Raw genomic sequence first — 25,355 nt, forward strand, 5'->3', positions numbered from 1 at the left:
AGATCACGTCACTTCACTCCAGCTTGGGTGACAGAGCGAGACTCCGTCTCAAACAAAATAAATAAATAAAAAATAAAATAAAATAAACCTGCCCCACAATCCAACATTTAACCACACATTGAATATTTAGGATCTGTGAGTCAATTCTTACATAAAATTCTTAGTATTTAACCATTATAAGTAAGTATTAGAGATAGAGTTAGAAAAGCATAATTAAAAGTGATGGAGGAAAGTAACTGAAAATTAATTGTTTTTATTAGACTATTAACTTTTTGTAAAAAGTTAATGTAAGAATGTTCTGGGAACATAATTAAGCTCAATAAAAATAAAAGTATTTGACAATGACAAATCACACGTGTTTCACTAACTGTGACAAATAAAAAACCTAGTTACTGATTTTATTTTTAAGAGGTGTTGTAAAGGCATTTTTTTTTCCCCAGGAGGATTCTTGTAATTATTCCAAGATTTACTGGCAAGAAAAGACGGTAGCCTAGGAGGAACAAACTTTTGTGTAACAATTAAAATTATGAAGATAATTTGGCACATCTGAAAAAGTTGAGGTATCAGTGTGTTTCAATGAAAGTGAAGAGGAATTAAGGATTCCTATGTCAGAATCTCTCTCAAAAATATTAAATCCAAATTGGCATGTAATATAAGGAGTAAAAGAACAAACTAGTTTCCAAAATTTCTTTTGTCCTGATATTTACAGAAAGTTTAGGTTTTCTGCTTTAATAAATTAAATTTCCCAATCATAAACAAACTATTTTCATGTAAAATGTCACACAGAGGCACAAACATATTTTGTGGGTAAAACTCCAATTGAGAAATACATATTAAAATGTTTTTTAAAAATAAAAAACTGTCTAAGTAATGAAAATCGTGTTTTTAAAAATATGTAATTATAAAGTACATGTTATTTTTTATGGCCCAAATAAAAATTGCCAACTTCATTTTAGTGCCTTTGATTTATGGTAGAATCATATCATGAAATGTTTAAAAATGTTTCCACTCATCATTTTTTTCACAAGTTCTGTCACTCCTGGGGAAAATAATGACATATGATCAATGAGCATGCAAACAATAATAAACTGTAATAATTTTCATCATAAAACCAAAGAGTATTAGAGAGTAAAACATTCATTGACAAGGAAGCAAATTAAATGGCATAAAAGTTTATAAGTCCTGTGAGAACTAGCTATTTATATAAAAATAGATCCAAAAGCAGTAATATCAACACACACCACCCAGAATCTTACATGGCAAAGAATCATGGCATATCTAACACTGTTATCACATCACACAAATACCTTCCTGATTGGGAAAGAATTGGGGGAAGTATAATTCACTTAATGCAGCAAAGGGAATAATGAACAGAAATGTTAAAAATGATTATAAGTTTTAAATATTCAGGAAACAATAAAAGATTTATGATGGTCTGAACCTGCACTGTGCAATATGAGAGCAAGAAGCCACATGTTGTTATTTACATTAAAATTTGAATTAAAATCTAAAAAAATGAAAATGTAGCACTAATCATGTTTCAGGTGCTTAATAGCCATATATGTTTAATCACTACTGTATTTAAGAGCACAGATAGAGAACATTTCTATCTTTTTTTTTTTTTCTTGCTCTTGTTGCCCAGGCTGGAGTGCAATGGCATGATCTCAGCTCACTGCAACCTCCGCCTCCCAGGTTCAAGCGATTCTCCTGCCTCAGCCTCCCAAGTAGTTGGGATTACAGGTACCCGCCAGCACGCCTGGCTAATTTTAGTATTTTTAGTAGAGACGGGGTTTCTCCATGTTGGCCAGGCTGGTCTCGAACTCCTGACCTTGTGATCCACCCACCTTGGCCTCCCAAAGTGCTGGGATTACAGGCGTAGAACATTTCTACCTTTACAGAAATTTCTGTGAGACAGTGCTGGTCTAGACAACCCTAAGTACAGAATGAATTTTAATAATCGTAAGTATCGCAAACTGATTTATGAAAAAAAGGAGACTTACCTACAGATTCAATGCGAAAATCAAAACTTAACTCAGAGGCCAGTTTCTTACTTGATTTTAATTTTCCTTGTAGATTTACAATTTTTACAAATTCTTAAAAAAAAAAAAAACAAGTCAAGACTGGACATGCAAATCTGCTAAAATAAATGTAACTTGATATATGTGGATTTTACATGGATATCAAATAATATTCTTAATAAAGTTCAACTATTTATCTTGAGTCAAGTATGCCAAATGGCAAAAAATACTGTAAGAATGCCTCCATCGGTAAATGGCAATTCTGCTATTATTTTTTATATAGTATATACTGAATATTTACACTCTCATTTTTAAAAATGCATGCTTCTTTAAAAATGGCTACCTTGGTGCTCAACTATTTAGCCATAAGAGGTGATTTTTTTTCCTTACAAATTACACATAAGTAACATTTTTAGTTAAAATAATAAAAATCTTGAATTATGGTTTAACAGAATAAAAAAATTGCTTTATCAAGTAGTATACTCAAAATAAAATTAAAAATAGTACTTACTGTCTAAACACACTAAAACGGTATCTCTCTCCAACTGTGTTACATGAATGGAATCTAACTGCTGGCTGCCTTAGGGAGTAAAAAACAAGGTTACAATTATACTTTTAAAACCTAGAGCCTAGAAAATAAACATAAATTCTGACTTTTGCTGTGACTTAAAATTGATCTTTGAAATTTAACACAGAATTTATATTTTGTGATGTTATCTTTCAAAAAATGCATGTAAATCAATTTAAGAGGACAAATATGTCCTAAGCATGGCTAACTCAGCTGAAAAAAACCTCAGTATTGCCTTTAATTAATGCCTCAGCTAGATCTACAAAGGTGAGTTACAAAAATAAAATGAAGCAAAGGTAAAATATGAGGAGGAAAAGTAACATGCATGCTATATACAACGACTAGATTTTGCTCTACATTTTATATAGCCAATGGGAGATAGAAACAAGATCAGTTGGGTGAATCACAGCAAAACTAAATTAAAAATACGCCAGTGATTCAAAAGGGCACAGGATTAATGAATCTATAATAAGACAGAAATTTTCCTGGTATAGGTATGTGTTTACAGGTGGGTGGGAGTTCTTTTACAAAGAGGACACTGAGTAACATAATGAACAATATTGTCAAGAACATCTTTGCAGGATACAACTCTGATATTTAAAGGGCTGCCTCTAACATCTGCTGATAGATGTAATAACATTAAAAAATTTTTGATAAAACAACGCATTTTAAGCACTCAGATTGTTTGAATGGTCTAGCTGAATCTAAGAAAAGATTTTAGATTATTTAGAGCAGTCCTTCTTAACTATACCTCTTTGGGAAGCCTATGCATTGTCTCCCTTGAACATTGCACATTCAAACATAAACACAGAATTTTATATAATATTTTGGGGTGTTTGTGGACCTTCTAAAGCTTATACATGGTGAAGAATCCAGATCTACAGAATCGATAAACTGTCCCTCAGGTAACACTTCAAAAATAGTTTTTCTTAGCTACTCTATGTTCAGGCATTCATTCAACAGATATTTACTGAGTGCTGACCATATGCTAAGCACCATCCTTGGAGATAAGGATACAGCAATAATAAATCAGACTGAGCCTAAAAGAGTCTTGAATAGGAGTTTATTTTAATGTTATAACTTGCCAGTTCAAGGCATAGCCTGTTTGTTCAACAATGAACACAGCTGGGAGTTGGATTAACAAATCACTTGTAAAAATGGGGAAACCTAATGAGGACAAAGTGCTGGACTAGAAAGATTGCCTCACCTCTGCCTGAAGGTGACCTCAATGATTACCCTCAGGCAGTAATTTGGGTCTTTACTCCCTCAGGAAGTAATCTGGGTCTTTAAACAGCCTTGACCCCAGGCTAGACAGTAGTTGGGGGTCTGCTTTAATTTTAGCCAAGACAAGGTTAAAAGTAGGTAGAATAGCATACCTCAGGCATTAAAAAACAAAGCGAACAACAAAACTCTCAAAAAACAAAACAAAACAAAACAAAAAAACGCAAACTCAAACATACCCCAAAACTCAAAAACAGGACTCACTGAACTCTTGCCTTGAACAATATAACCTTCTAATATATCATCCAGAAGAAAGCGGTCGCAAATATACATTAGATAGTTGTATTAAATGACCTGCTTTATACCATGCTAATGAGCAAAAAAAAAAAAAGTTGGGCTGTCAGCCAAAACTTGTCTTTAAATAAATTGATCCATAACCTTTCCTTTGAGCAATAAGAACAGGGAAATATTTCTTTCTTTCTTTTTTTTTTTGAGATGGAGTTTCGTTCTTGTTGCCCAGGCTGGAGTGCAATGGTGCAATCTCGGCTCACTGCAACCTCTGCCTTCCAGGTTCATGCGATTCTCCTGCCTCAGCCTCCCGAGTAGCTGGGATTACAGACATGCACCACCACGCCCGGCTAAATTTGTATTTTTAGTAGAGATGGGGTTTTACCATGTTGGTCAGGCTGGTCTCGAACTCCTGACCTCAGGTGATCCACCCACTTTGGCCTCCCAAAGTGCTGGGATTATAGGTGTGAGCCACTGTGCCCAGCCTGGGGAAATATTTCTATTTGGGCAGTTTATATCTCACGATAAACTCATTTGTACCTTTCTGTTAGCTGTAACAGCAGGCATACACCCAACTCAACCTAAAGCATTGATCAATAGACTTAAAAGGCAGAGTGCAGGTGGAGGTAGAAGGCTACATAATGTGACCTCTTCCATAAAGAGTACGTTTTATAGACCAGTGCATGCTGGAGCTGGCTTGTACTGAGTTAAACTTTCAGGAATTTTGTGAGCCAAATGACATCAGGTTGGTAGTTTGAAATTGGCCATGGGTGGAGTATTTGTACCACAAAAATAGGCAACTCTAATAAATGGTTGCACCTCAAGAGCCTGTTGTTAGACATTTACCAGGGTATCACTGGTTCATACTGATTCTTATGTTGAAAGTGAATTTAGTGTAGGTTCTATATTATAATGAGTTCTTGTAGCTTAGCCTACAAATGATCAAACGCCAAAGGTTATTTAATAAGAAGCATTAAAGCATCAAACTTATAATATATGTAACAGACTTCTTCAAAAGGCGGTAAGAATACAACAGTGGTGAGTAATGAAATAGCCGTAACTAAAACTTGCTTGGCATATGTAAAAATGGCCTAATAAACCTGGATTATAAATGACCAAATACACCAGCACAACAAACAGGAAACTAGCAAAATGGAGGCCCCACCCCACCCACTTCACATATTACGCAGATTTAAAAAATGATTTATTGAATGATTTGTTCTAATTTTAAAGTCTAGGAATAAACTTCCCATTTTTTTCAGATCTTTCACTGAGATATGTCTGATTTAAAAGGAAAGGCTCGGAAGCAACACCTAAGAAGCTTCTATTCAGGTCTGAAAGCCACATTCACTGATTCTAAGAAGTGAGCGGGGAAGACAGGATAAAACAGGATAAGTGAAGCTCTTTGCTTGAGAAGTTGATACAATTTTAAGAACTGCTTAGAAAATGTATTTACTTAGCAAGTCCAAAGATTCACTGGTGAGAACTAAGACTTTTCACTGTCAGGAATCATTAAAAATTTCCTTTGTTTAAATAATTTGTATCAAACTACCTCTGGCAAATAGAGATCATAAATATATGTACACGATTCTATGGGCTTACTTGGGAAACTATGTTTTGAATATTTAAAAGAGCCCACACTGGTGTTTTGCTTCTTTTATAGGCAAAAATGTCAATATTCTAACGTAAGGTAAAAAATACTTACCTGCACCAATTTCTGTAAACCATGAAGATGCAGAGTTCAAATTGATTGTCTCAAACTGAACTACCTGATTCAATTCAGTGCCTTTGCTAATAGCTACACAGACCATAGGGTATTCCTGTTCTGGTATCACCAGCATTTCAAAAACATTCAAAGGACTTGGCAAAGGAAAATCAAAGTGCTGCAAAAAAATAAACAATAGAGCCATAATTCAGAAACAAACTCCCCATTCATACCACTGTTGAATAAAGTCAAAAGAAAGACTCCCATCTTCTTCATTTATCTAGTTCTAAAAAGGATTACCTCTAAGATGATAAGAAGGATGAATGTTCTATAAAAATGTGTTTTAGATAATTAGCCATATTAATCTTTATGACTTCTGGAAGTTTGTTAATATCAGTTAAAGAGTAAATCCTAAGAACACAAAAACCCCTAAATCAAATAAACAACTACAAATAACTATAAATGTTCTGACCCTAGATAGTAGTATTGGGATCTGCTCATTTTAGCTTCAGTTATACACTAGTGTTTTCTAAAGGAGAAAAATGTGAACACAATAATATATACCTTTATCAACATGAATTTCTGCATTGGCTCATACCACTGAAGTAAAACAATTCCAGACTGTAAAGCTCCACAGAGGTATTTATGTCCCGTGTAAGGGTTTCTGACTGGAAAGAAATAAACAAACAAAAAACCCAGACACACTCAAAATACTGAATACTTTCATTGTATCTGTTAACCAGGATGACAAGAGTGGGCAGAAAATAAAAAAAGACTGTGTCTTTTCTTTTGGCTTCATTGCCTTTTCCGTTTTACTTTCTTATCTCAATTTTAAATTATATATGTTTACTTCTAAACAACTTTCATATACTAGGTTCTTAAATATAAGAACTTTTTACAAGCACAATAACAACCTAATATGCAACCTAAAAAGCTGTTTTTTTCCCTTCCTCACTCCCTCCCATCCTCCTTCTTTCTTTTTAAAGAGACAGGATCTTGCTCTGTCATTCAGGCTAGAATGCAGTGGCACAGTAATAGCTAACTGCAGCCTCAACCTCCCAGGCTCAAGCAATCCTCCCACATCAGCCTCCTGAGTAGCAGAGACTATAGGTGTATGCCACCATGCCCAGCTAATTTTTCAATTTTTTTTTTAATAGATGGGGGTCTCACTATGTTGCCCAGGCTGGTCTTGAACTCCTAGACTCAACCGATCTTCCCATCTTGGCCTCCCCAAAAAGCTGTTTCTTAGTAAACTCAATTAAAGAATAAGTTCTGACAAGGTCTAGGAGGCAACTAAAATGCACCTCGTTTTGGTAGAGCAGTGTACAGATGTCTACTTAAGATGAAAATAATTCATCTTGTATGTATTAATTTACCATGATGTAATCTCCTTGACTCAAATCTATAAAAATTCATATTGCTCTTTCCTTCTCCCAAATTTGATTTCCATTAATAATTAAAATCATTGATTATAAGAATAGTTATTTGCATTACACTCTAAAGTAGTATTTATGAGTTTTTATCTTAGATTGTAAGCTTCTAGGCCTTTTGTGCATCACAGATCTTGGGAATCTGATAATAGATATTGACATGATTCTCCCTAGAAAAATAATCATACAGTATGCTTATATTTATAGCACATTTGTGGTTAAACATTTTTGTTTTACAGTATGGACTATGCTGTGAAACTATTATGTGGCACAAAGATCAATGTGTAAATTCATTGATCAAACAAAAGAATAAATAGGAAGTTAGGAACTTAAGATCTGAAGTCATTGAACCTGAATCTGATTCCTAAGTTCTGTTACTTACTAGTGACACAATCAGTATTATGGAGTTGTTTAAGGGTTAAATGAGATAATTATGTAGTAAAGAACTTAACCTCACCCAAAAAGAGGTCTGGTCTGTCCTGCTTCTGGGAGGTAATTGCTAAGCCTTTGGAATGTCATGCTTGACAGGACTGTCTTTGTCTGGGGGACTCTGGTCACTGGATAATATAACAATAATGATTCAGGGTGGGGACTGGCCACACTAGATAGTCTTAATGTGAGGGCTGGTCATGCCAGAAATACAAAAAATGTGATTTTGGGTGGGGGCTTTGGGTCATGTAACATCAGATGACCTCTAGCGGGGCTGCATACTGAGATCAGCAAGGTGGTCAATCAATCATGCCTTTGTGATGAAGCCCCAATAAAAACTCTGGACATTGAGGCTCGAATAAGCTTGTGGTTGGCAATGGTTGTGTGTACTGCCACATACCAATGCTGGAAAAGTAACGCCATCCATTAACCACAGGGAGAGGACAACAGAAGCTCCATGTTTGGTATTTTTCCTGGACTCTGCCCTATGTACTTCTTCCCTTGGCTGATTTTAATCTATATTCTTTCCCTGTTCTAAACGGTAATGATTTTAATCTATATTCTTTCCCTGTTCTAAATTGTAATTGTAACTATGAGTATAACTGCTTCCAGTTCCGTGATACCTTCTAGTGAATTTTTTTATTCTGGGGGTAGTTTTGGGAATCCCCTAACTTGCAACTGGTATCATAAGTGAGGGTGTCCTTGCGTGAACTGTTCCCTCTAACTGCATAGTTGGCTCAACTCCTGTAAACATGTTCATAAAACATGGGTGGTAACTGGTAGATGGCAAATATTAAATAAATGAAAGTTAGAATATTAGCAAAGATACAGCCTCAGGGACTATGGTTAAAAAACTCTAGGAACACTATGCTCTGAGAAAACGCTAAGGTTATTATCTCTAAGCATTTCTATGCCATGTCTGTCTATATTCTTGTACTTCAATGGCAGCTTAACTTCTTACTAAAAACAAATTTTAAAAACCTATCCTCCTTCCTATTTGATTCCATACGACTCTTCAGATAATTTTAAAGATGTTAAAAGTTCTAACCATTCAGTTTAAGAAATACCATTTACTCACCTATGCAACATTTGTGGCAGCCCTTTGTATCAGGAATCTTTGTTGTTAAAGCGAATTTTCTGAAAACATAAGACAATATAAATGCACTCTACAGTAGTGGTTACAACACAATGATTTGTAAATCAGTTGCATCAGAATCAGACAGAAAGGAGTTTAAAAAACTGTCTTGGATCCTAACTCCACACTATTTCATCTTATAGGACTGAGGAAGGGCCTGACAGTCTGTATTACAAAACTTCCACAGTTGATTCTCATGGTCAAGTTCAGAAAACATTCAGCTTTTCCAGATATAATACACTTTAGTGTAAACTACCTTTGAAAATTTAAGACATAGTTTTTTACTGGGCAAGAAATACGGGCTATTTTAAAAATAAACACTAATTCCCCTCATTCAGTAGAATCAAAATGATATTTTGTACCTTGGTAGTATTCGGTCTGGAAACCTGTGAGTTTGAATATGGGCAGCTAATCCTGGTTTTTTGGCATGTTCAAACAAAGCTATAAGATTGTGAGAGTAGAGCTGAAAGGTTTTTCCTATAAAAGAAAAATAAGTTACCTTTTTAAGAATCATTTACAGCAGAGAAATACAATTTTCGAGAAAAAGAAAACATAATTACCTTCTAAAACGAGGAGTCCAGTAATGTTCAAAAAGCCAAGCAAAACAGAAAAACACACACAAAAAAACCCTCAGTTAATACTATTTTGAAAAACAATAGATAAAATGTTTTTTAAATTAACAGATAATTTTAATTCAGAATATATAAATTAGGTACTAATAGGTGATCTGGGCAGACTAAACCTTAATGATGCCAGCACATAAAAAGAAATTGTTGTACAAAATCTTATGGTATGGACTGAGTTACAATGACGTCCATGTGATTATTTTAATACAAGATGGAAAATTCTATAAAGCTATATTATTATTTCTCTGGGACAGACCTATTTATCAATAACTTAGCAAATTACCTTAGATTAAAAATCATTGTAAATGAAGTCTTAAATTTAACAGATTGAAATACTTAAAAAAGTAAAACCAACCAATATTATAAGCCATGATACAAGGATAACAGGGCTACAATTCCATATAATAAAAAATATGTCTGTATTAAGTAAGAGGGATGGATATGGTAAACATCATCTGATTTCTTATTATATACGGTATAATATAACAATACAAAACAATATTTATCTTTTTATTATTAGAAAACATACATATACACACACACATATACACAGTTTTATCCTCAACAAAATTCTCTGTATTTTCTCAGAACAGAAATATTCTGCCTAAACATTAAACACCCTTCCTTTCTCCATTTCCCCAATCTACATAGTTTGCTACCCAGCTAGCCAGGCAGCTAAACACACATGTACATGCCTCCTATTGGGCGTTGCTATCTAAGATGTAACCTGTGTAATTTTTAAGCTTATTTCCAAAGACAAGTATGAGTAGGGATAAGCAGTAAGAGAGTTAGAGAAAAGTTAAGTTTATATGTATACAATTCATAATTGTCAACTCAAACAGAATTGGCTTTATTTTCATAACAGTAATATAAAATATTAACATATTAATATTTTACCAAACAAAAGTAAAAAAGATTTTGGGGAAGCATAATTAAAAGATATTAAATGTTCTTTTGAGGACTCCAGCTTTTTAGAAGCCATTTAACACACAATCAAATAATATGCTCTCCATAAACAGTGTTATTAGCTCAAATATACAGATTCTTACAAAATCTCTACTAGAGAGAAATAATAATTAACTATCTTGTACTCTACTACCAAAATGAAAGCAATCAGCAAACTTCTTGGTAGTCATTTAAATCTAAAATATAAGAAAATACTTTTTTCATAGGTAAGAATTAAAAAAAAAAAAAGCCTAAAACACCACCTACCCACCCATTCACCCCTAATAATAACCAAGAAAGAATAAAATTAGATTACCCTGGAATCTTGTTCAGAAGACCTTAAAGAATCAGTCCAAGATAGTTAATATGTGTCCAGAACAACATGAATTTCACCAGCAAACACCTGTATAAGACTCTACAGTTTACTAAGCACTCCTCATTTAACTCTCACAACCTCATAAGGCTGTACTGTTACCCCATCATCCTCATTTTATAATTAAGATAAATGAGGCTGAGAGAGAGTGACTTGCTCAGGATCACAGAGAAAGAAAATAGTGTGATCCTCTGCTTCTTTCCTGTTAATTCCCAAAGGAGGCCAGGAGTGGTGACAGTGATAGTGGAGGAGGCTGAGTGGAAGGGAACTGCCTCTAGCGATAAGCACTGTGATACCCTTCAGGTGTTTACATGCTGGGTGGGTTTGGAAAGTGCAGCCCTAACTGAAGACAGGATCCCTTCCCAAAGTTTCTTCCCATTCTAGGTGGGTAACAAATATCCACAAGTCCCAGGGTTACTATATTAGATTATAGTCATCCATAATTACAAATAACATTGAAAAATGGTGTATATTAAAATTACATTTCTCTGCTTATCTATGGTTTATTTTTCATCATCACGTACATACCTGATAATGACATTAAAGTATTATTGATAACATACAGCCAAGTACACTTCCGTGGAAATAACTAAGAAAAAGAAGATAATTTAGATTCTCTCATTGTCATTATTTTAATCTTTTAAATTCCAACATTCTGAAATCGTATAAAAATAACTATTTTCTAACTTTCAGGTAATTACCAAACCCTTAGGAAAAAAAATCTTTTGACATGAACATGTAAAGAGTACAATTTTATCCCTTTAAATATTTAAATCATAAAAATTAAAATTGGGGCCTACACAGATTGATGTAAAATTAAGACACTTCTTTATTCAATTTGTTTAAATTAATTTCTTGAGTTAAAATGCCTAATTACCTGTTCCATCGTTGCCTCATGTAGCTCATTGAGATTCAGTGTGTAAATACCATCTTCAGTTCCAAAAATAATGTACTGATCTAAAATAGTTGAGATAAATCACCAGAATTTACCATCATCTTCTGAAATCATTCACTAAAATAATGACTTTACATTGTAATGGCATTAAGAATTAGCCACCTATCCATCTAAAATAAAATTATTTTCTTAAATTTGTATCACCTTCTTTACCTCTTTCCCCAATTCCTTTCTTATTTTTTAAAAGCAGATATATTCTATGTTAGACTAACTCACTCTGACTTTATCTTACCATATAACCCTGCCTTTCAACATAATTTTTGTATTTTAAGATTTTTAAATTATAGTTACACATTTTTGCAAGACACCTCAAATATTCTTTTGACCAAGGAAACAAAAAATTAATATAAATTATAAACCATGACACACCAGAAATAATGAGCAAACCTAGTATCCAGATGTTGGTTTCTAAATATTACTTTCCACTAAAAAGAACCAGGGCTTCTTAGAGAACGACTGCTTCCAATTCTGGGGCAATAAAAGTAGATGCCGAGCCTAGAAATCTTGCTGTGCCAGAAAGTAAAGAAGTGCTAAAAAAATGATGAGAACATTTCAAACAAAAGAACACAGGCATTCCCACTGCTCAAAAATTCTGGGACAATTTAAGTGTGAAAATAAATAACAGAGATAGATCATATCTCATGGAATAAAATAAGAATTCATAAGTTTAAACTGATATAAATAAACAAATGAATAAGTGGGAAAGAAGATAAACTGTCAATGGATATCAACGGATTGTCAATGGATGCTAAACTGAGTGAGTGAAATTCTGAATGGCAATAGTATATTTATAAACATAATCTCAGTGCATCTCCATATTAATTACCTATAAATCAGAAAGGAAAAAATAGTAACCTGAGAATGGAGAAGGCTAGTGAACACTGCCTTAACCAACAGATCAATATTAACATCACTAGTATTTAGACAAGCTGATACCATGTATCTCCTGATATGATGTACTGAGAAGATGCACAGTAACATTTCTGTGTTACTCCCATCAAAAATGCATAACCTGATTCAAGCATGAGGACTCATTATACAAACCCCAATTAAGGGACATTCTACAAAATAAGTGGCCTCAAAAAAGTTGATATCAGAAGTTGAGGAATTGTTTTACACTAAAAGAGACCCCCCAAAGAGATATGGAAGCTAAATGCAACATATGATCTTGAATTGGATGCTAGACTGGAAAAATACAAATGGGATGGAGACCATAAAAAATATTATTGGGACAATTAATAAAATCCAACTATGGACTTTGGATTAGAAAGTAGTATATCAATGATAAATTTCCTGATATTTATAATTGTACTGCAGTTATATGATTCTTGTTCCTAGAAAATACACATTGAAGTATAAAGAGTAGAGGAGAGGAACATATTTCCAACTTATTCTCAAGTATTAAAAGAAAAGTATATATAGATAGAAAGTGGCAAAACAAATGGGGCAAAATTTGATGATTTTTGCCTGATGATTGCATATATAGGAGTTTCTTATGCTATTTGTATAATTTTTCTGTAAGTTTGAAATTATATCAATTAAAAGGTTATGAACAATAAGAACAACAACAAATTCCTTAATAAAAATATTTTTTTTCAGGCTAGGCACAGGCTCATGCCTGTAATCCCAGCACTTTGGGAGGCCAAGGCAGGAGGATTGTTTGAGCCCAGCCTGGGCAACATAATGAGACCTTGTCTCTATAAATAAAATAAAAAATCAGCTGGGAGAGGTGATACACACCTGTGGTCACAGCTATTTGGGAGGCTGAGGCACAAGGATTGCCCAAGACCAGGAGTTTGAGCTGCACTGAACTATGACTGCACCACTGCAGTCCAGCCTGGGCAGCAGAACAAGACTCTGTCTCTAAAAGAAAATTATTTTATACACACACACACACATATATATATATACCCCCTCTGTCACACTTTTTAATAGTGGCATTTAAAGCCAATCATTATAACCTGTCTTATTAAGTAGAAACACACATTTCCTGAAATCCTCTACTGCCTAATAGCTTCTGTTTGCTAATTGCTAGACACTGGGGTAGGCTTGTTCCTTCCTTGAAATAAAGTAAATATCGGGAGTGATTCATGTTTCAAACAATCACACTGAAAAGCAGAGGTGTTATGTTTGTTTTCAAAGTCACATGGTAATGACAGAGTGGGAATCCAAACCCAGATCTATTTGATTCCAAATTTTTGCCTCTAAAAATGTTTCCTCACTTCAGAAACATAGTCTAAATTTTAAAAAAGTTATTTTAACATCATTTCAGACGTACAGAAAAGTTGTAATAGTACAAATAATTCCTAAATACCTGTAACGCAAATTCCACAAATGTTCAACATTTACTACTTCTGCTTGATCCTTCTCTCTTCCTTATGTAAATGTTTGTTTTCTGAGCTGTTTAAGATAACTTATGAGCATGATGCCTCTCTACTTTGAAATATTTGTGTACATTAAGGAAAAAAAAGTCATATAACCACAAGTCATTAATACTTAAACAATAAAAAATGTTATCTATAATCCTTACTAATTGAGATTATAAATTGTCCCAATAATGTCCTTTTACAGTAAAAGAAAATTCTAAATTAAGGATGCAATCAGTTGTGATTTCTCTTTAGTCCTTTAATCAAGAATAGCTCCTATACACTCCTAAATTTTAATGCCTTTAAACCAAAACCCTATTGACCTGTTTAGGTTGTTGCAGGTTCCTATACCATTAGGCCTCTAAAGTCGTATTTTTAAAATAAACAACTTCAAGTCACTGATCATAAAGATCTTTCCCATAATAAATATTTTATTGGAGATGTATATAAAATTCAAACACTTTACCTTTTGTATCAGGATGTATCCAGGATGTTGCACAATTAATTTTCAAAGGACAGCCATCAAAAACTTTTGAAAAGCATGCTCCCATCTTATTTATAAAGAAAGAAATGTTAACTTATTTGACTAGAAAATTTTATATATTCTTGGAAAATAACTAACATCATTGAAATACCAAATTTACTCTTATTTGTGTATGCTTGTTGTTTCATTCCAAAACAAAATTCATATTTTCACATCATTAAACCCCTACTACCAAGAGAGTCTCATATTCTTTCCTTTTGTAATCCACTATTTTACGGCAAAAATATCAAATTTACCAAAAGATCTACATACATCAATAATATAGTCTAGGAATTTTAAGTTACTACTATTTTTTAGGACTGACAATTATTAATGTGAAACAATGGATAATTTTATTCAGTAACATTATAGTGATTACAATTGCAGTATAACTCTTTAATAGTCATAAGGGACAAAAAGGTTGATATTTATATTATACATTAGACTTTCACTGAATAAAAAAGGAAAATGTATAAAGCATCCCATTCATACGATTGGTTCCCATCCCATTCATGGGATCATGGGGTTCCCATTCACAGATAAGTTCCAACTGACTGGCCAGGAAAAATGCATTAATATAAGCTTCCCTGGCTCCTTTTAATTGTATATAGTCCAATGTGAAAATCACTTTAGAGGTAGAAAGATATTTAATCCACATCAAGAAGAGGACACAGTACTATTAATATTATCACATTAAAATTAAATAGGCCTTTGTAGGCTAATCTGATGACTCAACTGCCAGTATTTACAAAAAGTGAAACACTGTCAATTCCAATTCACGCACTCAAATTAGAATACATGATATGATTTGGGATATCCAAATGCATTCAATATCTTTGTATTTTATATCTTAACTTTCAAAGGCTCAAGGATATTGATAGCCAATATATTGCTGCTTCTAAAGAGAGAAAAAACGGCAAATAGTTCACATAAAAATATTCCTTACCAGAACTTTTGGGGTGGGTGGAAGGCCATTGATGGCTGGTTTCTATGGGAAAAATAAAATTTACTAGTGTAAGACCTCCTAAGTCTTAAAAAAAACTGAGACATTTAGAACTTCTGTTACTTGAATTACTGAATTAAACAGAATATGCCCCTTGCATGATAAATACAGTATTATTTACAACTAATTGCTAAATGCCTATTATACCTACAGGGAAGTCTCGTTTGTCCTTTTTTCGTGGTAACTGTGGTGCTTGTGCTGATCCTTCTGTATTTTCACTCATCAGTTTTGAAATACCATCACCATTTCCTAAAGAAAATCATGTTAAAAGTTGAATGACCACACAAATAAGCACTTTCCTTGAAAAATTATTTCCCCTTTCTCCCACTACTTGTCTCTCACTTGGATGATCCTTTATTGGGGAATATTCTCTACTCTCAGGTAAGTTAATTTATCTTTGGTGCCTTTCTCTAGATTCTATAGAGGTAGCATTGCATCTTTAACAGTGGTCTTAATCCATGTTTTTCCGTATCATGAAGAAAAAAAATCTGACCTACTGATGCTGATATGCAAGGCTTTTTATAATTGAACTTCAATCCACCTTTTCAGTTGTATCTTCCAGTATATACCCTTTAAAAGCTCACATTTCTATTATAATAGACTGCATAATTCAGATTTCCCAGCTTCAGTGCATATGATCTACCTACTGAAGGCTCACCAAGCCCTTTAACATCCTGCAGGAAGGACCAGGTGCGGTCACTCATGCCTGTAATCCCAGCACTTTCGGAGGCCGGGGCAGGCGGATCACTTGAGCCCAGGGGTTTGAGAGCAGCCTGGGCAACATGACGAAACCCCGTCTCTACAGAAAAAAAAAATCCTGCAAGAGCTTACTTTCCTTATTCCCCATCTTTATCTCCCTCAGAAATCTCTGGTCTTCTGTTACATCCAGGTAATTATTTCAGAAGACACATACATAAACTGTCTTTCCTAATGTTATGTGTATGTGGGTATACCTTCTGCTATAGACCCTGAAGTTCTGGGGGGCAGAAACATGCATTCACCCTTCTAGATCCTATAATAAATGTTTAGTAAGGATTCAAATTAGGATTGAAGTGAACTGAAATCTATTTATAGCCCATCCATGCAGAATTAAAGAGACTTTACAAAGCTTTAAGCTATAATAAGATTGACTAAATAAAAAAGATATTTTTTGAAATAGGAACAAATGACTCTCATTTCAGTTTTCACTTTGATTTAATCACCCAGATAACAATATCTAGCCATATGTACTCCATGGCTGCTGATAATGCTAGCCATACCAATAGAGGAAGTCTCTGCCACAGGCCCACAACTTGGGCTACTCTGTCTTCTGAGAATTTGGGGAGCTCTGTTCTCTGAATCAGGACAATGTTTTATGGTTGATGCTTTTTCTTCATCCGGAAAGTTGTCTTCAGGGTAACTGCTTATCCTTGGCTAGTGGTACAAAGACAAAAAAGTACTTTAACAGTTATCATTAGGCATCAGAGTCTTTAGGGAAAGGGAAATGAACCTTTTTTCTTTCTTCTATACAGTTCAATTCACTGGGCTAAGTGAACAAAGTAAGAGGTGAGTTACTGCCCAACACAACTATCAACTTGCCATGTGATTTTTAATCAGCCTTAACTCAAAACTGATAAAATTTTTATAACTAATTACATAAAAATCCACAAACTAGAAACAATCAAGAAAAATGACTCCACTAACATGTCAAATTGTAGTCATAAGAATGATAAACAATGAACTCTGTTTCCCCTCCATGTAGTCAAGTATTTTCTTCAATAAGCAATAACCTATTTTTGCCTTTTTCTTTCTTTCTTTTTTTACTGAGATGGAGTCTCGCTCTGTCACCCCGGCTGGAGTGCAGTGGCAGGATCTCAGCTCACTGCAACCTCCGCCTCCTGGGTTCAAGCGATTCTCATGCCTCAGCTTCCCAAGTAGCTGGGATTACAAGCACACGCCACCATGCCCAGCTAATTTTTGTATTTTTAGTGGAGACAGGGTTTCACCATGTTGGCCAGGCTGGTCTCAAACTCCTGATCTGAAGTGATCCACTTGCCTTGGCCTCCCGAAGTGCTGGGATTACATGCGTGAGCCACCAACCACGCCTGGCCGACTTTTTCTAATAGCTATTAAAAATATTGTATTCCTCATGAAATCTTCTTTACTATATATTTTTCACCATCATACACTTCTTTTGAAGAAAACTCTATTCATCTAAAATACATTTAAGAAAATTTTGAAAAAACTCAAAATTATTTTAAAAATTTAACTATATTATTTAAATAAGGATTTAGTGTTCAAAATCATTAAGTAGCTCACCTTAGGTGGCAGGGGAGGTGGTATTGCACGTTTTGAGGTTGATCTAGTACAAAGAAGAAATGCAATTTAGATGATGATAAATGACCATAACCAAAAACACAGATACTATTAAATATGTATTAAAATCAGTTTCTATACAGAGGATGTAAAAGACAGATCATGATGCAGAGTATAAAATCTTTAGGAAGATCTAAGACCTCACTCCTATTGTCAAATTGTATTGTCTATAAAATAAAGATTTTAAAAGGTGGACACAAAGTCTTATTTTACTTTTATGGTTATGCTTTGCTATATTTCATATGTAATAAAAACTAAATTAACTTCTTGGTTAAAAAACTGATTCAGAATTTTAGAGCTGGGACCCATAGATTCAAGTGGGTATATCATCAAACCTTTTGTTACTCAAAGTAGGTCCTCAAACCAGCAGAATTGGCATCATCTGGGAACTTTTCTAAATGCACAGAATTTTCCTTTTAATAAGCTCTCCAGGTCAATAAGTTTGAGAAGCACTTATCTAGTCCACTGGTCCCACACACTTATCCACAGTCATTGCAATCAATTAGGCGGCTTTCAGGATTCTTAGATCCAGTCCCAAAGACTGTATTCTATACCAGAGGTTGGCAAACTTTTTCGATGAAGGGCCAGAGAGTAAATATTGCAGGTTTTGCAAGGCATACAGTGGTTGTAACTATGGAACTCTGCTGTTATAGTGTGAAAGCAGCCATGTACGATACATAAACTAATAAGCATAGTTATATTCTAACAAACTTATTTATGGACACTGAAATTTGAATTTCATGTAATTTTCATGTGTAATAAAATATAACTATTCTTTTGATTTCTTTTCAACCATTAAAAATGTACTTACTATTCTTAGTTTGTGGGCTGCCATAGTTTGTTAACACCAAATGTATAGGCCTAACGTGGGAACCTAGGAATCTGCATTTCTAAAGAGCTCTGTAGGCAACTGCAGTACACAGACAGGTTAGGAACAACTCATGAAGGCCAGCCCCCTCACTTAATTGTAGAGGTAACTATATTGGAGAGATGAAACTGGGGCTTTTTAACTCTGTTACAGTATTTTTTCCCATGATATCATGTGACTCACCTTTCAGTATATTATCATTACATAGCATATTCTGATTAAAAACAAAAACAAATAAAAAACCTTAATGATCAATACATGATGCTTTTTGGTAAAAGTCAAAAGCTTTACCTTCATTAATGGCATAACTTTTTCAAGAACGCAAATTAAAGCTTATTAGAATAAATAACATGCCCCATACTGTTCTTATGTAATCAAATAAAATACAGTTATTAAATTAGAAAACAACTTACTTGCCAGTATTTGCACCATCAACAAAAGGATTCCACTGTAACATGAAATTTGGGTCTGATGACAATCCCTGTAAAGATAAAAATATAGTTTAAAATGTTACTTTGTAACAGGTATTAACCATTTTATTTGATTCAAGAAAACATTCCAGTGTCATGATTACTAATCATCTTGGCATTCAATCATTTAATCTCTAGCTAGATTTGCTTTGTCATTTGACAAATTTAGGTCAATGACGCATCATCAGTCGACCTGAACTTAAGAAATTCCATAAACATACTAAACGTAGCTTCAAATGTGACAAACCTTCTTTATCAGTATGTGAGTATATTCCAAAGCAAACAATAAAAGAAAACAACTGAATTATCTACATCATCACTCCATTAGCATGGAAAACTAAATATCATATTACTAAACTGTCATGAATTTATTGGTGCTACTACTTTTTCCTCTTAGCATGGAAACTGGGGTTTTATCATACAGCAACATTTACAGTAAGAAGAGCACTACTTCCAAACATAAAGGATGAACTCAATAGGCTAGGTTAGGCTAACTCTAATAATATCTTGCTTCATTACTTTTTTCTTTTTATTTATTTATTTATATTTGAGACAGAGTCTCACTCTGTCGCCCAGGCTGGATGGAGTGCAGTAGCTTGATCTTGGCTCACTGCAACCTCTACCTCCTGGGTTCAAGCAATTCTCCCTGCCTCAGCCTCCTGAGTAGCTGGGATTATAGGCACATGCCACCACGCCTGGCTGATTTTTGTATTTTTAGTAAAGACAGGGTTCTGCCATGTTGGCCAGGCTGGTCTGGAACTCCTGACCTCAGGTGATCTGTCCACCTCAGCCTCCCGTAGTACTGAGATTACAGGAGTTGGCCACTGCGCCCGGCCACTTTTTTCATTTTAGATAAGGAAAGAGGTAACTAAACAGTAAATTCAAAATAGGAGCAATGGTTAAAAAAGAAACTATATTAACAAATAAAATACACTTAAAAAATAGTAAGGCAATACAGAATGTAGAATTTACTATAAAACAAACAGAATCAGTTAAAAAAAAAAAAAGGTCCTAAGAGCTTAAAGCTGAGAATCAAATTCTGTGTATTTAATAACATCACGTAAAACCTTCAAAAGACTAAGGAGGTTAAAATGAATGATTGAAATAGTGTATTACATTGTACCCTAGTAAAAATACAACTATAACTTTTAAAAACTTTAATATGGGAAAAATTGTCAAAATTAATGCTTAAAAGAGTATATTACTCTGTTTTCTAATCAAAGTACAACTAACTCAAAAAAAAAGTTTTCTCAAATCTTAATGTGAAAATAATGCTTTAAAAATTAATTCTTACCATTTCATCTCGTGCTTCTGTTTCTTTTCTCAGAGGAGGTTCAAATTGTAATTTGTCAACTGCAAAATATATAACAGGTATGTACAAACTCAACATCTCAAAGGGTTGATCTCAGAAATGTAATGACAAGTTTGAATATGAGACGGGGGAGGGAGAAAGAAGAGGGGAAAGAAGACAAAAAATGTTATTTTTTGACTACAAGAGTACCCCTTTGTTATGCTTACCAAAAGTAAATAACAAACTGGGATCTTCCTAACATCTCTACTTAATTCTTGTTTGGAATCAGGAAATTAAGCAGTTCTTTTTGTATAAAAGAGATTTTAAAAAATTCATCAAAAATAATTGACTAAGTAAAACCTTTAACAATTTTCTCTACGCTGTAGACTCTGTTTTGAGACAGTTTAAGCTACAGCTTCACGGCAGAGATGAACTAAGAAAAACTACCTAAAAATTATCTAAAAAGAACAAATGACTTCTGTTCAATTAAATGTCACAATGGCGTTCAGTAATCTGATATATTTTGCTAAATATGTATTTTATTTGGCCTAGTCATACTGACTTCAGTTATTCAAAATATCCAAAGAGTAACTTCTTTTCTATAAAATATTCTCAAACATAGAAAAGGAGGGTTTATTACTTCCTCATAAAGTATTTAAAATTAAAAAATTCTAAAATCTAATGTGATTAAAAGCCCCCCAAATTTTTTTAAACACTCATACTTGCATCATAGAGATGCAAAATTCCTAAATACAATCTTAGCAAACAAAATATTTTTAAAAAGCACTTTCACATAGGATCCTGTTGTCCTTATTCCTAAAAACAAGATTTGTAAAAAGCAAATACAAAGTACTGACATAATTCATCACATTAAACAAAAACAGTATGTCATAAATTTTTCAATAAAAGTTTAGAAGACATTCCATAAAATATAGTATCTACTTTAAAAAATAATCTAAAATAAAAAGTCCTTGGTCATTAATGACTTACTTAACATAATTAAAAAACATCTGAATTCAAGAACTACTACTATAACTCATAAAGAACCTCTTTAGTCTTTTGAAACAGAGATGAGCTAAAGTTTGTTTTTGTGACAACCAGAAACACTGGCAAGCAGGTCTAGAGCTGCATTTCACATTACATAAAATGTGAAAATAATATATTATTATTATTTTTTTTTTTTGAGATGGAGTCTCACACTCTGTCACCCAGGCTGGAGTGCAGTGGCGCAATCTCAGCTCACTACAACCTCCACCTCCAGAGTCAAGCTATTCTCTTGCCTCAGCCTCCCGAGTAGCTGGGACTACAGGTGCCTGCCACCACGCCTGGCTAATTCTTCTATTTTCAGTAGAGATGGGGTTTCACCATCTCATGAGGTTTCCTGACATCAGGAGTTCCTGACCCCAGGTGATCTGCCCGCCTAAGCCTCCCAAGGTGCTGGGATTACAGATGTGAGCCACTACACCTGGCCATTTTTAAATAACAGAAATTGGACTTACCCTTCTGTATAAACAACTATCTACATGTAAACATATATATGTCTGCATGTTTGTCTGTGTACAAACTAAAGCAACTGTTTGGAGGCAATGCACCACAGACACCATAAGTCTGTGATTCTTAAAAGAAGGAAAATACATGGTGGTAAGAGCTATATTTACCCTGACTTTCTGCCTGGGGGCACTTTCCAAACTAGGACACGAGAAAATGGAGCCCACAGAGAAAGTAACAGTCTCAACGGGTGAAGGGAACAAGGATTTGAATTTAGTGCTGCTTACGTAGAGGGCACAGTCCCAACAATAAGCTGTATGAAGGATGAACTCCAAAAATATGCAAAGAAGTTTTCTTAAGTCTTTGGCTGAATACTAAGAGCAAAGCAAGAGTATGCAAGTTATCTCAGAAAACGGCTAACAGAGCGCTGTGAGCTTCTGGAGATCCCACCGTACCAGGAAAAATTTGGCTTTCTACCAGAGGAAAGACCTTGCTGAATACTCTACTAAAACCTGACACAAGCCTTGAAAGGATTAAGTAGACATACCAGGTAATTAACTCTTTAAAGAAAGAGGATAAAATCCAGATGCTCAACATTGTATTACATTGTCCAAGATACAATAAAAAAGACAACCAAACAAGCTAGAAAATAAGAACCATAACCAGTTGAAAACAAATTAGTAAAAACAGACCCAGAGGTGACACAGATGTTAAAATCAGCAGACAAGAATTTCGAAACAGCTATAAATATGTTCAAGGATTTAAGAGAAAAGATAGACTCAGTAAGTGAGCAGATAGAATAGCTCAGTAGAAAAACAGAAATTATATATATGGATGTGTGTGTATATACAGGTATAGTACATATATGACTGAAAGTCTAGATCCAAAAAATGCTTGCCTGAAATAAAATTCACTGAACAGTAGACTCAATACTGTAAAAAAGATCAATAAGCTTCAAGTCAGGGCAACAGAAACAAAACTGAAGTACAGTGAAGAAAAAAAAAAAACTCATGGAGAAGAGTAGAGTGGGAGTACGAAGCCTCCATGACCTGTAGACAACATTCAGTGTTCTTACATAGATAACTGGAGTCCCAGAAGCAGAGGAGAGAGACTAGGGCAGAAATTTTGAATAAATAGTGGCCAAGCACTTTCCAAATTTGATGAAAAATATTAACCTACAGATCTAAGAGGCTCAATGAGCCCAAGATAGAATACAAAGAAAAAATGCAGACACATCACAAATTGCTTAAAAACAAAACAAAACCCACAAAAGTTTCATACTGCAGTACCTCATATCTTTTTTAAAAAACTGAGTTGATGTCATGAATTGGGTTATAATTGGCAGCTTTAAAAAATACTCATGTAGAAGAACATACAGGTATGTTACAGTTCTTTTTTTTTTCAAAAAGTTATTCTGTCAATATAGGCTTTTATTTGGTAATTATATGTCTATTTTTAGGATGAATATAGCTTGTCAAAAAGCCTCAACTATACCAATGGTTTAAAAAAAAAAAAATGTGTCTTGAGTTTGTGCTTCCTACTTGGGAAATCTGTGATCACTTCTCTGGAGACAGAAACACTTACCTCCCTAGAACTGTTACTAAAGAGATTTGTAAGACAATATAGATGCTTCCTAACTGATGAAGGCTTGACTTACAAGTTTTCTGACTTTCTCATGGTACAAAAGTGATATGCATTCAGTAGAAACTGTACTTTGAATTTTGATCTTTTCCCAGTCTAGGGATATACGGTATGATACTCTCTTGAGATGCTGGACAGCAACAGCAAGCTGCAGCTCCCACTCAGCTACCCTAACATTAAGTATTCTGAGCATGTTTAAGCTGGCTGGGCTAAGTTATGATGTTTGGTAGGTTAGGTATATTAAATGTTTTTTTGACTTATGATATTTTCAACTTAAATGGGTTTATTAGGATGTAACCCCATCATAAATCGGGGAGCATCTGTACATCTTACTCAAAATCTCTATTGCCTTTGTCACTCTTAGCCTTCAGGTAAGATAAAAAGGACAAATAGAAATCTCAAACTGAAGTTGGTTAAACTTTCAGAAATCCTGAGACTTCCTTAGCCTAAAGGGTTTTTTGTTGTTGTTTTTCTCCTTTGCCTGAATGACAAGTGACGGCAGATCCCCTGGAGCTCATCAACTCTATGAACCAAAATCTGGGCATCCTATACATCCGGGAATACTGCCATCATCTCAAGTTACTATGTTTATTACATTTCCAGTTATTAACTGGAACTCAGAGTACACAGAGTTTTCCATTCAAACAGGTCCAGGAAGCATTTCCTCTGAAACGACCTTTACATTAAAATTCAGAGACTGTCTTCTGGAAAACTGCCCTCTAAACTCAATAAATAGAATTTTGCCAGGTACTGTTAATAACTAATGCGACGGTAAAATAGGGTGTTGATCCCTGTATTCATGTCTCTCAAACATAGAGACATACGCCAATCTTAAATTGCTGGAAGACTGTCCCAGCAGGACACCTCAAAAAGAGGTGACAAGGAATCCTTCTGAAGCAGATGACTACAAAAAGAAGAGGGCTTCCACCCAAGTCAGTTGGACCAAACTGATAACTACATGAAGTGGAAAGTCTGCTCAAGACCCATGGAAAGATAACTGGAGCCACTGGTTGTTTTACTTTAACCAGCAACAACAGTACTTTATTTTCTTAGTCACATTTCCCCCCACTTTTTGCTAGCTGGAGGTTTTGGACTGTTGACAGATGCTTGTTACTTCTTTATTATGATACCTGTAGAGTCCGTATTCTTACTATTGCCCTTTGCAGCCTTAGTCAGTCTGGAGTATGAGTCTAACACCTGGCTGAAATTTACTCGCAAGTCAGCTAAAACTATACAATTAAACTAACTGTTAGACTTATACTCTTCGTGAATACCTCCTATCTTCCCTTGGTGCCAATTCCTTGTAATCAGCTGGTTTCCTAGGTAACGACTCAACCACCAATACACTCTTCAGATGACAAACAAAAAAAAAAAAAGAAAAAAAATTACGTAATTTAGCTAATACACTCATATCTGAATCACACTGAGAAAGGAGGAAATGTCTTGCCATTCATGAGGCTGAAAGGACAGACACAAATCCAAATCCAAAGTCAACAAGAAACAATGTTTCTCCCAAGGATATTTTGTACATGTAAAGTTTCATATAATGACCCCCTCTGAGTTATTCTGCTTTCTAACTGAGAAATCTCTCTCTCTAAAATCACTGACTGCCAGAAACATTGCTATATGAAATCACATTTAGAATGAATCATCCTAT

At 34.4% G+C, this 25,355-nt stretch overlaps 1 protein-coding gene across 6 annotated transcripts in view; it reads right to left on the reverse strand.

Annotated features, from left to right (window-relative positions):
- Positions 1-25,355, reverse strand: part of MAP4K5 (mitogen-activated protein kinase kinase kinase kinase 5) — a 111,987-nt gene that overhangs the window by 8,194 nt on the left and 78,438 nt on the right. For all 6 annotated transcript variants that reach the window (XM_054530655.2, XM_063715841.1, XM_054530654.2 and 3 more), the window contains 15 exons: positions 20,573-20,631; positions 19,222-19,289; positions 17,884-17,926; positions 16,845-16,998; positions 15,737-15,834; positions 15,529-15,570; positions 14,526-14,610; positions 11,616-11,695; positions 11,267-11,327; positions 9,157-9,271; positions 8,738-8,796; positions 6,365-6,468; positions 5,801-5,978; positions 2,530-2,598; positions 2,001-2,093 (listed from right to left, as the gene is read on the reverse strand). In XM_054530655.2, the coding sequence (XP_054386630.1) occupies positions 2,001-2,093; positions 2,530-2,598; positions 5,801-5,978; positions 6,365-6,468; positions 8,738-8,796; positions 9,157-9,271; positions 11,267-11,327; positions 11,616-11,695; positions 14,526-14,610; positions 15,529-15,570; positions 15,737-15,834; positions 16,845-16,998; positions 17,884-17,926; positions 19,222-19,289; positions 20,573-20,631 (1,308 nt within the window). The remainder of the gene's footprint in view (positions 1-2,000; positions 2,094-2,529; positions 2,599-5,800; positions 5,979-6,364; positions 6,469-8,737; positions 8,797-9,156; positions 9,272-11,266; positions 11,328-11,615; positions 11,696-14,525; positions 14,611-15,528; positions 15,571-15,736; positions 15,835-16,844; positions 16,999-17,883; positions 17,927-19,221; positions 19,290-20,572; positions 20,632-25,355) is intronic.

Source organism: Pongo abelii, chromosome 15 (assembly GCF_028885655.2).
Source record: "Pongo abelii isolate AG06213 chromosome 15, NHGRI_mPonAbe1-v2.0_pri, whole genome shotgun sequence".
Classification (NCBI taxonomy): Eukaryota; Metazoa; Chordata; class Mammalia; order Primates; family Hominidae; genus Pongo; species Pongo abelii.